The sequence below is a fragment of the Pongo pygmaeus genome, chromosome 8 (genome assembly GCF_028885625.2).
Source record: "Pongo pygmaeus isolate AG05252 chromosome 8, NHGRI_mPonPyg2-v2.0_pri, whole genome shotgun sequence".
In the NCBI taxonomy this organism is placed as follows: domain Eukaryota; kingdom Metazoa; phylum Chordata; class Mammalia; order Primates; family Hominidae; genus Pongo; species Pongo pygmaeus.
The window spans coordinates 22,555,796-22,573,526 of record NC_072381.2 but is presented as its reverse complement, the minus strand read 5'-3'; the positions used below and the strand labels follow the sequence as shown (position 1 = coordinate 22,573,526).

The following is a 17,731-nucleotide window of genomic DNA, read 5'->3' as shown; positions in this document are numbered from 1 at the left end:
TTCTGAAGTGCTGGGGAAATAATTACTAAATATACTTGCTCAGGTGCTTTAGGTTCTGTTGTCATAAAGATCATCCTCTCCTTCACCCAGTGGGTCCCAGATCTGAGATCTGAGATCTGACTCAGGTTTGGAAACTGAGCTAGTGACTGACTTTTTACCATGACAGCTGCCCTCAGCCTCATATTTTTATTTTAGAAATTGATACTTGTTGACTGCTCATTTATCTTGCCTCTAGGAAATTCTATCAAGCATTTTCATAGCTCTCTGTAGAATGGGCCCCTGGATGCCACACCAATCTTGCCACTCATTGCAAAAACTGTGCACACCTTGCTTCTGACAGTTAAGTCTTGCTACTTGGCCTCTGTTATTTCAGGATCCTATCATCCTTATTTCTGTTAAGGAGCCCAGTTCTGTAGCAGTGTCTCCTCCAGTCAACCCTGGCATAGAGAAGAGTGCCTCCACTAAGATTCTCAGTGACTGTAACTCTCTTAACAATGCATTTCTTATCATCTTACTGAAGAAAAATACGAGAAAATGTTAACATTCCCTTTGGCACTTTACTCGCTTGTATTGTTTGTATGACTTAAACTATACATGCAAACAGAAATAAAAAAACAGAACACTCAATATAGGTTACAATAGTTTTCATAGAGTCGGACTTCTTTATATCCAAAATGTGCTTTGGTCTTGCATACATACAATGTGGCCCCAAATTTGGTAAAAGGTATGTCCTCCAGGCCTTCACTTAGAACGCAGTCAGCTGGTGGGTTTTCCATCCCCACATAGGCTATGTACTCCAGCATGCCCACCTCTCTGAGTCACTTGACATGTCTTCCAGTTGGCCCTGGCAATTATGGCATTTCCACTTCACTTGCCATGGGCTGTTGCTGCTTTCTCCAAGCTTCCAAGAGTCATCTTATCACCCTTGTCAGAGTGATAAATCCTATGTCCTGGAAGAGTGCTCCCATTATCAATAAACTCTCCTTTATCCAACTTTGGTCAGTCTTCTCCATGACTGTATAGCTAGCTATGAAAATGAGCCAAATATTTCCTTTTGTGTGCAAAATGGTACTAGGACATCCCTTCATTAAGGACTGTCTGGCTAGAAGAGAGGGACACCTGTTATGTCCCAACCCAGGTTCTGAGATGAAGAAAATGAAGCCCAGAAGTGTCACTTTCTGGAGATCTGCCATCTTGCAGTGATGATACATTATTAATATAATTTTTTTATTCAATTTTTAAAGTCAAGATGAAAAGGCCATATGGTTTATTCCAAAATGTGCTTTGGTTCTGCATACATACAATGTGGCCCCAAATTTGGTCTCACATACAGTGTTTATAAATGGAAGAATAATGTCTTAATTAGCATCTCTGCTAACTTAGATTGTAGGTTTTATTGCAGAGCACACTTTTCTGTGGGGGAAGGGGGAACTGAGGGAAGTAATGGGCACAAATGTTTCCAGGCGTTGCAACAAAATGCTTATACTTTTTATTGATATTAACTTTGACTCTTTGATTTTTTTTAAATAAATTTCTTCATCCAGTATCATTGTTTATCTGAAACTCTTTTCGAAATCCCTTACAAAAGTGAAAAGAAGAGTAACAAATATGATTTATCAAGCACTTATGTGCGTGGTCACACAGGTTGTGTACTTCACAAGCACACCAGCACTTCTCAGGGGGCACAGTTCACATATTAGACATCATGGATTCGCATATTTATAAAGATAATTTTCCAGCAGATGGCAGTAAAGTGTGTTGCTCTAACAAAATAAGACTATTACAATAATTGCTGCCAGATGGAAATAAACTATCTTGAGGACTGGGCACCTTTTATATTATACAAAGATACAGAGAGTAACGGTGGCACCATTTACTACATGCCACACCTTCTGCTCGCTCATCCTCATTTAATCCTCAGAATCTGATGTAGTGGGTGCTATTAGCAACTTGCCAAGGCCACTGACTGGGGTGGTAGTTTTGAGATTCTTATACGGGTCTACTAAGGCCTAGAGACTTGAGGAGACTTGCTGTAGTCAGAGCTAGCGTGACCTAAGGTCAACCAGAAGCCTAGAGGCTCTTACTCTCAGTCCAACCTGCTGCTGGTTCTCCTGTGTGCTCATCACAGTGCTGGGTGACACTGGGGACTGAGAACAGGGCACATTTCACTCATCTAAGTAAAAGGTCATCTTCAGTTAGTGAAGAAAAATATGGGAAAATGTTGACATTCCCTTTGGCACTTTACTCGCTTGTATTGTTTGTATGACTTAAACTACACATGCAAACAGAAATAAAAAAATAGAACACTCAATATAGGTTACAATAGTTTTCATAGAGTTGGACTTCTTTATATCCAAAAATACTTTGAGTAAACCATTTACTATCAGTAATGCATAAATTTTAGCAAGAGTGGGCCAGGCGCGGTGGCTCACGCCCGTAATCCCAGCACTTTGGGAGGCTGACGCGGGTGGATCACGAGGTCAGGAGATCCAGACCATCCTGGCTAACACGGTGAAACCCCATCTCTACCAAAAATACAAAAAAATTAGCCAGGCGTGATGGCGGGCGCCTGTAGTCCCAGCTACTCGGGAGGCTGAGGCAGGAGAATGGCGTGAACCCGGGTGGCGGAGCTTGCAGTGAGCCGAGATCACACCACTGCACTCCAGCCTGGGTGAAAGAGCGAGACTCCGTCTCAAAAAAAAAAAAAAAAAAACTAGCGAGAGTGTATTACCACAAATTCTATATACGTGAGGAAATTTAAAGGCTTTATTTAATGTATAAATATCCATACCAAATCACTTTGCAATAATGATATATGTTGGTATAATATTCTTTATCCAGCATTCAGTTTAAATCTACTTTAGAAAATGTATCAATCATGAATAAAAGAAGCCCATTTATAAATATTTTGTATTGACCTCTAACTTAATCCCCAAGGAAATATTTTTCCCTAAACCCACTAAAATTAAAAACAAAGTGAAAACTCTATCTTCCATGAAACAAGCAAACTGCAGTAACTTTTGTTTTTAATTTTAAAATAACATGTGTAGCATGAATACATTTTTCCAGAATTTTTCTAGCTGTACCAAGGTTTGGAGAGCTATTTGGAACTATCTCAGCTTGTTAATGACCATTCCGTTTTGGGTTGTGAGATCTGGAGTCATATTTTTGCTTCTTTCTTTCTCCATTCATATACTGCCTAATTTTTTAAAAAAAATTAACTTATTGATACCTACAAAACAATAAAACCCACCATTCTTTAAAGTAATATCACTGGATATGCATCTAATTTTATGGCCTACCAAGGCCTCGTAAAAACAAAACAACGTAAGTATTTATGTTACTAGAAAAATAAGTGCATGAACAAATCTAATTTTAAAAGTCAAAAGTATCTTAAACAACTGGTAAATGTAATAATTATAGGACAGCCACTTGATCCTTTTAATCTCCTGAAAGAAGCAGAAGAGCTGCAAATCAACATTTTCTAAACAGTGAATTCTGTGGCAGAATAAGCCAGAGTGTACATAAACCTCAACATTTGGTAGCACCTATTTTAATCAAAGAATTGGCTCTTTGAAAACACAACAGAAAAATTCTTCATTCTTTCAAGGTTAGTTTCTAAACTTGACATCTGGGATGGGAGATGGGCCTCACCCAAGAATTTAAGGTCAGGGTTTATGTTAAGCAGGACCTCAAATCAAGTTTAGAAACAAGCAAACCTTTCATCCTTTCTTTAAGGAAAAGGGTTTTCTTTGAGAGAAAGGGGTTAGAAAAACAGGTCAATATCCTGTAAATATGGGGTTGTCATTTGTTTTTCCATACTACATTAAATATGCCTGCTTTGTGTTCAGTGTCTTGTGCCTATTCCACTGCCTGTCTGGGCAAATGTGTTTATATTAGAAAACTCCATGAGGGCAGGAAACGTAGGGTTTTTTTTAATCATAAATCATCTGGTTTGAACTACACTTATCTAAGAGTGTGGGGCCTGGGGAATACTGCACAATTGCTGGCTAAAATATATAATCTGTCATTGACTATTAGGTTTTCCATTAATCACATGTTAAGTTTGTATAAAATGGATTTGTTTATAACATTGTTATTTTCACCATTGCAGGTTATTTTCATAAGCTTCTTATGAGTAAGCTGAGCAACTATTATCACCCTTACTATAATACTTAACAGAAACAGAGACTAGAACCTATGTTTTCAACATCTCTTTTCAGGTACCACTGATTTCACCTATTTCCACAACAGGTGAAAGGACTGAATCTATAATAATAAGGTCCAAGTAATTCTATTCCTGAACTGAAGTCCTAAAAATAGTTGTTCATGTAAGTTGAGAATTCCTAAGAACCGGGGAATTTTAAATAAACTCCTGGGGTTGGGGGGTGGGTAGGGAGCAGTGGGACAGGTGTTTGCACAGGGAATTAGAATTGACAAAATTCAAATGAGGGGTGAAAAATATCAGTGGATTATCATTAATAACAGACATTATTTTTGCCCTATGACAAATGAAAAAGATTTTGTTTTTATATATACTTTTTAAATCTCACAACATACTTTTCAAAAAGTAAAGCTTCATTTTGTTTAAAGAGTTTTATGTCAAGAAACATTTCATAGCATAAATTTTCCACAATGCATATGATCAAATTATAACACCCATCTGAACACTATTAAGTATTTTATTACTTTGTTTAGTACTGTTTGATAAGTATGAAATTATCTATGAAGTGAAAAATTTCAACTAGGAAATCTGACATTCCAACAATATCTGAGGTGGTTTTAACCCAGATAAACTAAATTCTGTCATTACCAACACATCTAAGAAAAACAGCCCTAATGAAGAAAGATAAAAACTACTTTTATTTTTTCCAATTAAAAGATTCATAAGACAAGCTGTGTAGGCATGAAGGAAAGAAAGGAAAGCTATAAAACTGGGAATACAAATTACATTTTCCTATTCAACAGATCAAAGAAATTGCTGCAAGGAAACAAAATAGGCCCAAGGAAGTATTTAAAAAAAAATGAAATAACCAACAATCTTAGCCGGATATAAGGCAAAACGAAATGGGGTAATCTTGGGTATTATGAAGTTTTAAAAGACATAACAAAGTTATGCACTGTTAGGAAATAATGATGACAGAGATGAATCCAGAAAATACAAAAAACAAATGGGTAGCTCCTTTTGCATGAAAAATTAAAAAAAAAAAAAAAAAGAGAGAGAGTCCAAGAAGGAAACCTGAAAACAGAGTCAGACTGGAAACACTGTGGCCTAGGGGCTGTGTGGGTTATCATTCACCTCCTCCAGGAGAGAGCAGCAGAAGTAATATCCCTTTAAAGCAAAAGACACACACACAGCAACTAACCAAGACCCATAAATCCAATCACATATTCCCCAAGGTCAGCAACACACTGATAGGAAAAAATGAAAAGGACAATTCTAATGCTGTTTTTATTTAAAATTTTATTGAAACCCTCTTTCACCTGTTTACCACTTCCTAAGTAAAAATGCATGTAAAGTCTGAGCCTGATGGTATTATCTTCAAATTATTCCTTAAATACCTGAAAATGTGACTTTTGAAACTTGGGAAAGTGATGTTAGGACAAGGATCCATTTTACATGCCTGCTTCTTTGTTCATTCATGAGCAGAGCTAGACTAAGAAACCTTTCAATGAGAGGGAGAGCATGTATGCAGGAGTATAACTCTTTATTCTCAATTCTACCCTCACTGGCCCCATGAAAGGTAAGGAACACTTTAGATAGGGTGGGGAAGGAGGTTTGGAAAACTTGTGATAAAGAGGAGTAGGTTTTACTAAGAATTTAGGAAAAATTTAACAGGTTACCCACAGAGTCTGTGTCTTAAGTTAACGCACATATATAACTAGCATCAGAGTCTCCTTCAAGTGCCCTGTGTATCTGTCATCAGTTTCCTCCTTCAAAGATTTCTCTTCTCTATACTACTACATAGTTAGCAAGGCCAGCTTTCCTTGCCTATGCCTATGACGAACTGGCTAGAATAATTTAGGGTTTTTGAATGCCATCTCTTATCTATATCTCATTGGAGGTGTCTGCATGTATGAGTGTGTGTGGTTTTTAACAGAATAACAAATGCCTTAAGGCCCTTTAACGTGTTTTTAAAATCTACCTTGAGAACAAATCCTATGCATGCGAATGACCATGAATAGTTCCTCATATATTCAAGCTACTAAGGTTTAAAGTATTACATAAATTTAGAAAATATTATCTAAAGGTATATCCCATTAAATAAATCTAGAATATACTTAGTTCAAATATTTAGAAAGATTTAATTACTGTTACTCAAAACTACTCTGCTGTGAATTTGAGTATCAAAACATAACTTTGCTCAGTTATTAAGTGGTTGATAGCTGTCCACCCTCTGCAGAAGTGTATCTGAATATCCAGGGGAGTAATACCTGAAAAAGAAAATACGCTATGAAATGCTGGTGAAATGATCAACACAGCAGGCACATAAGGTTCAATATAGGGGATTTATCTGAAATAATTCTGTGAGTGAAATCTCAAATACACTCTGAATAATTATGCTCCAGTAATGCTTTGTGCATAAAGTTAGAGGCTATCTAGGAAGAGAATACGAATTCATAAAACTGTGCTAGAGAAGTAGCAAAACCTTTAAGGGATATAAATGTAATGGCAAAGGGGACATTTTCCAAACAAGAATCTTCAATCCAGTGACAATATTTTATTATAGACTTCATTTTAATCATATCAAGTGGCTAACGTTGCTTTAAGGATCATAGCTAATAGATTTTTTTCATAAGTTAGACTACACAGTCTATTGTTACTAATCAACTTCTGCATTCTAACTGCCTTAGAGATCATTCTCAGCATGGATTTTAATCAGATCTGGTCACCTAGGAAAACAAAAATTTCTGGGAGTATAATTCATATTGAAAAACTATTTAATAAAATATAATTTAGTATTGAAAAACTATTTACAAATACTTGTATCATACAAACCTAGGAAATTAATCATTTTTACTATTAATAGTTCTTGGGCATCTATAGTACTATACATTTACATTCATAAATTGAAAATTTTATACAAGATTTAGTATAAAAGTATTAAATATGTTGATCAGTGCGTTGTGAGATGCTTAATACGTCATGGAAATAACTTACATGCAGATAAATGAATGTCAAATAAAATTCAGCAGGCATTCTAGAATAACTTTTTAAATCTATGGAAGTATAATTCAAAAATTCTCAAAACACTCAAAATAATTAAGCTTCTGAAGGCATTTTCTCCAGATAAAACCTAATATTAGAGACTTGCTTTGCCTTTTGTTAGTTATCTTTATCTATGACCAGATGCTTGACCTAAAAACTCATAATTTATATTACACTAAAATTCCTTCCACAATTTATCAAGTTAAGGTGGACCAAAAAATACAGCTGTATTTTCTTAGTAGTGAGTAGTGTGCTTACAGGCATCCATAGTTAAACAGCTACTTATGTACACACCCAAAAAAGCTACCTTAAAGAATGTTTCTCCTCTAACCGCCTCTTACTCTTGAAAAAATTGTCTTTCAACAGTGGGTTTCTTCGAAGTATTCTTACACTGAGAAATTCACAACTGCTTCTTCTGTGAGTTAGTCAAAAATTTTAAAGCAGGCTTTACCTTCCAAGGCCTTCAAATGTATCGGACACCAGATAATATGAATTCAAGAGGTAGATTTTTAAATATCTTTAAAATTTTAACCTTTTAATTTAAATATTAATAAATTTTATATTTTAATGTAATAAATATTTAATTTACCATATTAACATATTAATATTTTACTTATTTAATAATATAGTATTCTTAGTATTGATATAATGATGTTATCATTGATATTAGATTAATAATAATTGTTATTACCATGTTAAATATGGGAGCCACGAGCTACATGTAGACTGAATGGGAGCCACCAGCTACTGAGGACTAGAAAAATGGCTAGTATGGGCCGGGCGCAGTGACCCACACCTGTAATCCCAGCACTTTGGGAGGCTGAGGAGGGTGGAACACCTGAGGTCAGGAGTTCAAGACCAGCCTGACCAACATGGCGAAACCTCGTCCATGCTAAAAATACAAAATTAGCTGGGCATGGTGGCGCATGCCTGTAATCCCAGCTACTCAGGAGGCTGAGGCAGGAGAATCCCTTGAACCCCGGAGGTGGCGGTTGCAGTGAGCCGAGATCACGCCATTGAACTCTAGTCTGGGCAACAAGAGTGAAACTCCGTCTCAAAAAAATTAATTAATTTTAAAAAATGGCTAGTATGTCTGTATTTAGATTACATAAAATTTACAAGTGGTTCCAAACATATATAAAAGTTTTCCAATAACTGCATCAAGTGTCAGTTTATAAATTTTAAATTCAATATTAAAAATTCAGTTTAACAGACATACTAGCCATTTTTCTAGTCCTAAGTAGCCACATGTAGCCCTTTGGCTAAGCATTTTCTCATTTAATTCTAACTATGAAATAGGTAATTATCTTTAACCACCTTGTACAGATGCAGAAACTGTGGCTAAAGGGGTTAACTATTACCTTCAAGGTAATAGTTATAGTAAGTAGTTATAACTGAGAGAGGAATTAAGGTCTGTTTGACACCTAAGCCTGAGCTCTTAGCGTACTCCTTCGGAAAGAACCAAAATGAGCCTCCAGGTAAGACCAGGAAATTCCTTCCTTCTGGCCAGCAACCACAGCTATCCCAACTTACCTCTAAATGGCCTTTAAGAATGTAAGTGAATTAACCTTATCCTAGACCCACAGAGAATTGGGGTTATTATTATATTGTTATGATACCAGAAATACGCTGAATGGCAGACTGTGTCCATGTCTCCCTCCCCAAATTAGATGTTGCCCCAAAGCTGCTTCCCCACCCCAGCTGAGGCAGAGATTTTGAAGAAAAAGGAGTTCAAAATCACCTTATGGCTGTGGAGTGAGCCAGGCCCAGAACTTAGGTCTTCTAATGTCTAGTCCAGACCCCTTTCCTCTCATTTACCTACCTTGCTTCATTAAAAAAATTTAAAGATTACTAAATCGGAAGGCAGTATGAAATAAATATTTAGGTTAGTAACAGATGAATGTATCAGTTGATAAACTGTCTTACAAAGGATAATTAATTCTAAAATAGTTATCACCAAGTGATTCTTGAGAATTCTGTAATTGTAAAAATAAAACTATTTTGAGATTATATTTGTCTATTTTCATAGAAAGACAACATTTCCAAGATTTCTATAAAATACCATTTTATAGAACCTAATGCTTTAAAACATAACTGAGGTTTTCCTACTTGCCCTGTGTGGGTGAAATATATATGTATCAGAAATTTCATAAGTCAGGTAACCAAAATTCTTTATGATAATTAGCCAATTTTAAAAATGAAATCCCAGTCCACAGAATTGGAGAAGTGGAGAAGTTAAAAATTTACAATGGTATTTTGACAAAAGCACTAGATTAATTTCTTTTTTTTTTTTTTTTTTTTTTTTTTTTTGGTGAGACGGAGTCTCCCTCTGTCACCCAGGCTGGAGCGCAGTGGCACAATCTTGGCTCACTGCAAGCTCTGCCTCCCAGGTTCACGCCATTCTCCTGCCTCAGCCTCAGCCTTCTGAGTAGCTGGGACTACAGGCGCCCGCCACCACGCCAGGCTAATTTTTTGTATTTTTAGTAGAGACGGGGTTTCACCGTGTTAGCCAGGATGGTCTCGATCTCCTGACCTCGTGATCCACCTGCCTCGGCCTCCCAAAGTGCTGGGATTATAGGCATGAGCCACCAAGCCCGGCCAGCACTAGATTAATTTCTAATGTGATGGAGTTTGCAGTTTTTCCTGGTGCTCAATTAAAATATGCCTTCAAAAAAGTGGAAAAAAAAAAAAAACTTCAATAAAGTACCTTACCATTGGTTGATTCTAATAGGTCATTCATTCTGGGGACACTTTAGTTCTTTTTTTTTTTTTTTGCATCTTTCTATAAGTTTGTAACAAAATTGCATTGAAAGTTACCTTAAACTTATATAAAATATCATTCTTCGTGAAGGGACACATATTCCACGTATAAAAATTAATTTTATTTTCTTCATAAAGGATTTTAATATTTCCTTTATTTAACGGTTTTACACATTTTATGTTATACAAACTTATAAAACATAAATTTGTGGCCGGGTATGGTGGCTCACACCTGTAATCCCAGCACTTTGGGAGGCCAAGGTGGGCAGATCACAAGGTCAAAAGATCTAGACCATCCTGGCCAACATGGTGAAACCCTGTCTCTACTAAAACCACAAAAAATTAGCTGGGAGTGGTGGCACGTGCCTGTAGTCCCAGCTACTTGGGAGGCTGAGGCAGGAGAATAGCTTGAAGCCGGGAGGCGGAAATCGCAGTTGAGCCAAGATCACGCTACTGCACTCCAGCTTGGAGACAGAGTGTTATATGTAGACTAATTGTACATGTTATGATATATCACTGCTTTGATGTATCATATATATTAATATTTCAAAGCTTACCTATTGGAACTCTTTTGGTCAAGGAGTTCTCATAAACTTCCTAAAAAGTGCACAAACTTGCAACTCTGGAAAGAATTTACTGGGTAAAAATATGTGGATAGAAAACAAATTTTAATCTTAAAATTGCTTTTGTGCTTTTAAAATTAATGTTACCATATGTATTAAACACCATTGATATTAAATAGGAAGAATTAACAGACATGTTGCAACTTGTGTAAGTATGTTACAGCATGTAAGTTTTAAAAATTAGCATTTATATTTTCCAATATTAATCAAAGAAAATAAGAAATAAATGTAGGATTAGAAAACGTAGATAAATATGCCTTTATCCTGCATGCCTTGGGGGCATTTTTAAAGATTCAGTTGTTTGGCCGGGTGGGCGGGGTGGCTCACGCCTGTAATCCCAGCACTTTGGGAGGCCAAGGCGGGCGGATCACGAGGTCAGGATATTGAGACCACCCTGGCTAACACGGTGAAACCCCGTCTCTACTAAAAATACAAAAAAATTAGCTGGGCGTGATGGCTGGCGCCTGTAGTCCCAGCTACTCGGGAGGCTGAGGCAGGAGAATGGCGTGAACTTGGGAGGCGGAGCTTGCAGTGAGCCAAGATCGCGCCACTGCACTCCAGCCTGGGCGACAGAGCAAGACTCCGTCTCAAAAAAAAAAAAAAAAAAAAAAAAAAAAGATTCAGTTGTTTAAATCATTCTCTTTTCTTTGTAACTTTGCTTTTATTTATTTAGAGTTTAGTGGAATAGTTCTCCTTTAGGCTTACAAGAACTGAGGCTTAGGTTGAATGCTCTGCAAATCAACTTCATTTAAAAATGAATCTTTTTTATTAATCCTGAAAATAGCATCTTGCTATATTACTCTGAAGTACCTGTAAATAATAAACATCATTTTGGGGTTTTTTTTGCATTTAGATAATAACTTTTTTGTTGTTACTCAACATCTCTTTTCTGCCTGTGATAGTCTCATTAATGTAAATGTGAGCTTAAGGTAGAATAGTAATATGCAGGGAACTATGAAAATCAGAATCTATGGGCCTTTTATAATCAGGTATTCACAATTTAAAAACTGGTTACTTTGAACTCTATATTTGGGTACTCTTTAGTAAAGCATATGTTAAATTAGTACAAAAATGTCTTAAATGACATTCCAGTTTGAACCGGAAATGTGCGTGTCAGTCAGATCATTAATTAGTTTGGCAGGGGGAGGAGATCAAGAGAGAAATAAAGGTACATATTGGCCTCACGCCTTATTTCAAAGTCCACATTTTGACACAGTGGATATAAAACCTAGACTTGAAAACAGAAAAACTACATTCTAATATTAAACGTTTCAAAGTCCATTTTCCCCACCTCACTATTTCCTCGGGGTAACAATTGTTAATACTGTTGATGTATTCTTGAAGGAGAGAACCAGGTTCTGCTTTTATCTCTTGAACTTTTTTAAGGCCACCACTTGTTACAAAAAGTCGTCGAGCTTTGCTATCATGCGGCAGCACCTTGCAAAGTGAAGCACATAAAATATCAGCTTTTCTTTTCCAAGTTAGATTATTACTATTGAAAAGCAATACTGTATGTGAGAAAATGTAAAAGAGAATTTATACCCAATATACCTATAACATAATGAGCCAAATCTGCTGCTAATTTGAAGTGAAATGTGCTCTTTTTAGAATGTGTTAATTTTTAGGTTGAAGAAATGAAATAAAGGCAATGAACATGGGCAAAGGCAATGGAGATCCACTCACAGATGTAAAATATAAAGCTTACATCATTCAAGGTCTCTTTGCTCCCTAAGAATTTAAAGGCAAGCTCCTTAACAAGGCACAAAGGGTCCTGTGGGACCCAGCTCCTAAATACCTCTCCAGCCACCACTAATCTCCATCCTAAATATTGTTTCAGTAACATTACAGCATGCATGCTGTGTCATCTCTTGCCTTTGCCCACGCTGCTACCTCTTCCTAAAATGGCTTTCCACACTCCACAAACCTCTCCCCTTATGCTTGGTTAACTTTTAATCATCTTTTAAGACTTAGCTCAAGTGTCACCTCCTTTAAGAATCCTTCTCTGGAAGCCCATATCCCCTTATCCCAGGATGAGTTGAGTCCTTTTCTTCTGTCAGCATTCTGTCAAACCACCATCCATGTGCTTACCACATAATACCTAAATACCACACAATTATTTTTATTTTAATTTTTAATTATCCATTATATGTCTGTCACAATGTCACTGAAGGCAGAAACTATACTTGAGTTCATTCATTCATTTCCCTCGTGCCTGGTACCTAACAGAGGTTCAACAAATGTTTAACAAATGAATGAATATACTAAAGAGTAGGCAGAGGAAGGGGACTGAAATGTTAGAGAGACAGAAGATTAGAAACATAAGGAATCAATAAATCCAAGAGAAGGTTTCTTAAAGCAACCAATGAAAACTAAAAAACAAGTCACTGGATCTGACAGTGAAGAGAAGGTGCTGAAGACTTGATGAAAGGCAGCTGTGTGCGGAGGGGTAGTTGAGGAAGGCAGGCTATCAGCAGCTGAGGAAAGTGTCCCAAGTAAGGAAGTCAAGGCAAACTTTAAAGTTTCAGAAAGAGAAAACAGGGAATCAGTAGACCATGGTAGGATAGAACTAAAGGCTAAAGATGTTGCAGGTTTTGATCTTAGGATCAAGGAGACTTGAGCACGTTTGCATGTTGACAGAAAAAAGCCAGTGGAAATGAAGAAATTTATTATGAGAGACAAAAAAAAGACTGACCAGACTAGGAAGGTCCTGGAGAAGGGGTGGGGTCACAATGTGGGAAGTCCTGCTCTCTTCCTTGGTCACTGCTACTATCCTTCTGAGAGAAACAGTCTTTTTTTCCCATCTTGTTCCTTCTGCAAGGACCAGCTCTTTTCACTGGTCCTTCCTCCATTGAAGCCCTATCTGAACACTTCAGATTACATTCACTCATTCCTTCTTTTAAAAAAAAGTTTATCTCCTAGTCTAGTATATTGAAATGTTTTCTAATTGTTTTGTCTACTCTCCTCAGCTAGATGATAAAGTTCCCTGAAGAACAACTTAATCTTTTTTGTCCGTTCCCCAATGCTCAACAGAGAGCTGGGTACATGTAGGCATTTAACAAATAATTAAAACCACAAAAGGATCTTGCTAATAGAGCTATAAATCAGCTGGACAATAAAAGATTGCACTAGTATATATTTGTAAAAAATGTAATATTCTATAAATATATTGGTTTTACATATTTCGTTTGGCCTGGAGAATTTTCATTACTTCCTATCTCTGTCCCCAGCCACTTCAGTATCTTTTCACCTTCTACCTTGCTTTATCATCTCTTTTTAGTGCTTTGGTATCTTTAGATTAAGAAAATATTCCTGAAGGCACATTTATAAGTGTATATGATACAGGTACTGTATTTATTTTATCTTGGGGCTGTCTAACTTCCACACATCCCACTGGTTTTATGTATTTTGAACTCTTAATGTAGGTTAGTGTTTACTTTCATAGCTACTTCAATAAAATCAGAATATCTCACTCACTAGCCTAAAAGATTAAACTACAAAATGAAACTTTCAGAAATAACGTCAATTACCCAGTTCAAGAACAGATAACTCTGTCTGTAGATGATCTACTCAGCCCCTTACCCCTTATTACTCTTAGATGACCAAATTAGCTGGTCACCTTCTTAGCACCCAAAAGTACACACAAAATAAAGAAATGGATCAATTTCCCTTGCAGTAATTTAGTCTTTTCTCTGCATTATTTGGTTATTTAGTTGGTTTGTCAAGAGGGCATGCCATTATATTCCTCATGTTCCATATAACTAAGAGGGGCAGGTTATTTTATTGGAAGGAGGAAGAAAGGACATAGGTGTTTGATACACAGAACTGTATCCTGCCTGGGTGAGTGGCTTCAGCAATGTGAAACTTCTACTTTCCTGTGGCTCTGGCACTTGACGGCCAGTCATACTGTTGGAGGTCATGAACAGAGCTGAGAGAACTGAAGGCTGTTAGCAGACTCTGTCTTTCAGATGAAGACCTAAAACTAGACAAACTTATCTGTAGGGACTACTTTAAAAGTTATAACAATACATAGTTTTTGTTCATTATTTGTAGAAACATAGTGTATGAATAGTAATTTCTCATTTATATAGCATTATAACTGACTATTCAAATGAATTTGCCACACCCCATTCATTTTTTTTTAAATCTTTTAAATTAGCCTGACCCATTTGCATGTTTTATTTCTTAAATACAACTCTTTGGTTGTTTTTGTTCTTTTGAGTGCTTAATATGTGCCTGGGATTGAGCTAAATGCTTAACATACAATATCTCATTTACTCTTTACAATGACCCTATGAAATAAGTACTCTAATTATTTACATTTTATGGGTAACCAAACTAAGGTTTAGAGAGGTCAACATTTTGTTAAAGAATTACAGAGCTGGTAAGTGGGAACTCTAGGTACTCCAATTCAGAACCTGAGCTCATAACCACCATGGGCTACTACTTGTACAGACCTCATTTTCCTAAGTCAAATTCACTAAGCATAATTTAGCCAGCTCTTGATAGCTTAGGGTCACCATCCTGACTATCAGTGTCTGTGGTAATAGAGTCATTCTCTTTCATCCTTTGCTATTGGTAATCAGCTCTGCTGGCTGTGCCCACTTATAGCAGCTTGACTTTTCTACCTTACTACCATTTACTATCATTTAATCTGCAACAATCTAAGAGATATGACAGCTATATTTGTTAAAATTGTTCATAAAATAAGTCGATATGCTCCAAATGACTGTCTGAGAACATCTTCAGTAAAGTACATGGACTTCATGAAAGATATTTCAGTGGCTCAGAAACCTTTTTCCTTTTCTCTTTATGAGCTTTGCCATATTCCCAGGTGAGTGAAATGAAAGACACTAGAAAGATTACTAAAAGTCACTTATCAATATAAATTATCTATATTATGAGATTTATTTTTTTCTGGGAACACTTAAAAAGACAGTAGAGGCTCTAAGGAAAATGTGAGGATGAAGAAAGTGTTTTATTTACATGTGAATTTTATTAAGGTAACTTCCCTGTCCATACAGATTGGTGAGAGTTAAGCAGTAAAACCATGACCCCGTGTTACAGAAAAAGCTACTGACCCAACAGAAAAAACAATAACTTAACAAATCATTTTAATTTTCTTCCTCCCCTTAGAGGCTGGCATTTCTTACCTTACTGAACTGTCCAACCACATGTTTCAGAATATTGGGAGGAGCATCATATAGAAATGGTTCAAGGGCTGGTAAGTAGGTACATTTTTGCAGGATATTCTTTATGGCTTTTTTACTCTTGAAATACAAAGCAGAATGTATACATAAGTAAGTAATCAATGAAACCTTAACAAGAATTCAAATCTGACATTCCTGGAATTTGAAAATAAAATCAATTTCCTGGTCTAAGCTGCAGTTGTTTCATTTTTTTAAATTGTTGTCAAAAAAAACTCCTGCTTTGATTGATTTTATCATAGAATATCCTACAAGTTGTCTTTGTGTTAAGCCTTAAATGTAAAGTATATTACTGAGCTCTTAAAATACCTAGAAGAAAATTAAAATTATAAAGCACAAAGTTACAGACTATAAATTAATATGTACTATATTAGAGTAAAAATTTGTATACAGGAAACTGAGATAACTAATACATCCCATTTCTTCTTATCAACAAATACGAGAAAATAATTTAGTTTTTTGAAGAATGTCATTATCAGGCATTCTATATTCTCCATGATTTCATGGCTTATACCTATGCAGTCAGAAGTGGCTACAGTGTGCATTATTCAATGAGCATTTGCAGAGGTGCTGCTATAGCTGGTAGGTAGACATTTCCCCATTCACAGAAGCAAAACAGATAGGATCTACTCAACTGCAGATCTTCTCAATACAGGGAGTGTATCACCCACAAGCAGAAGAATACGTACCATATGTACCATTTCTACCTGCTCCTGCACTCCGTATTTCAAGGTGACATCATGTGGTGCTGACCCTTGCTACAAGTGGAGAAAAACCCTGATGGGGCTGCAGCACATTATGGCAGCCAGCCCTCAGGCCATGGTTGGTTGTGATTCATTTTCTTTGTCTTAAAGGCTGTCCCCTTCAGTTTGGAAAGCTTCACAACAATTGGGTTTGTCTCCAGTTATTTTCCACTAGAATTCCACATCTGCTTGTCTGAGGTTTTGTGCTTCAGTGCTCCCTTATGGCTTTTCTCTTCACCTATTCTCTCTCTGAGGCCTTACCCAACCTGGTCTTCTGGGATCACCATATTGTTTTGCTATTGAGTGTTTTGCAGTGCTCTCGAAATGTCAAGGAGCATTGTGATTTTCACATCATGAACTTTGTAATTGGTAAATCTATTCAGCAAAACTTTATCACAGGTGTGTTATTAGTAAAGAATCTCTTGAATTTAAGGTTTCCTGGAGACCCAGGCTAAGCACTCTTGCATAGCCTCTTATTGCTTGATACATTTATCCTCAAACACTGTTTTATAAATTAGATTAAATAAAACAAGGAATGTAAAATATGCAGCCCAGCTTTTTCCCACAAGTAGTATAATGTAAGTTGGAATTAAACTCTCAATTCCCAACATAATTGGGAACTATCTTAAATCGTGATAATCTTAGCAAGCTAACAAATTTAACTTCACTGTTATCAGTGAAAATGTTCTTGAACAGTGTAGTAGAAATCGCATACACTGTACAATAAAGACAGCCTTATTCTAGTAGTTCTAAGTTAATGTATTGTCAAGTTATTAATCAAGAACTGTAGAAAAGAGTCTAATGACACTAGAAATTCACTGAGCTTTACAATCTTTCATGTGGAAGAAATATAATCAGCTTATGATTATATTCTTCTAGATAGAAATGTATATCATAATTAATAATCAGCTGTATTATCCAGCATGATAGAAATCCTAGTTACTTAAGACTTTCTTTACATGTCTATTTGACAATGAAAAGGAATGAAGTACTGACACATGCAACAACATGAATGAACCTCACAAATGTTACCCTTAGTGAAAGAGGACAGGCACAAAAGTTCACATATTGTATAATTTCATTTATATGGATTGTCCAGAAAAGTCAAATTCAGAAACACAGAAAGTAGATTAATAGTTGTCTGGAGCTGGTGGGTATAATTGAGAGGAGGAAGACGGAGTGACTACAAAT

General features: G+C 36.3%; 1 protein-coding gene across 8 annotated transcripts in view; it reads right to left on the bottom strand.

The window, feature by feature from the left end:
• SPAG6 (sperm associated antigen 6) overlaps positions 1 to 17,731 on the bottom strand; it is an 87,519-nt gene that overhangs the window by 8,191 nt on the left and 61,597 nt on the right. For 3 of the 8 annotated variants that reach the window (XM_054437064.2, XM_054437065.2, XM_054437068.2), the window contains 3 exons: positions 15,744 to 15,860; positions 11,885 to 12,030; positions 6,287 to 6,435 (listed from right to left, as the gene is read on the bottom strand). The exons of 1 other annotated variant lie outside the window; for it this stretch is intronic. In XM_054437064.2, coding sequence (XP_054293039.1) covers positions 6,366 to 6,435; positions 11,885 to 12,030; positions 15,744 to 15,860 — 333 coding nt within the window. In that variant the 3' untranslated portion in view covers positions 6,287 to 6,365. Of the gene's footprint in view, positions 1 to 6,286; positions 6,436 to 11,884; positions 12,031 to 15,743; positions 15,861 to 17,731 lie in introns of those variants that run through there. 4 more of the 8 variants (XM_054437067.2, XM_054437071.2, XM_054437066.2 and 1 more) reach the window with 3 other exon arrangements.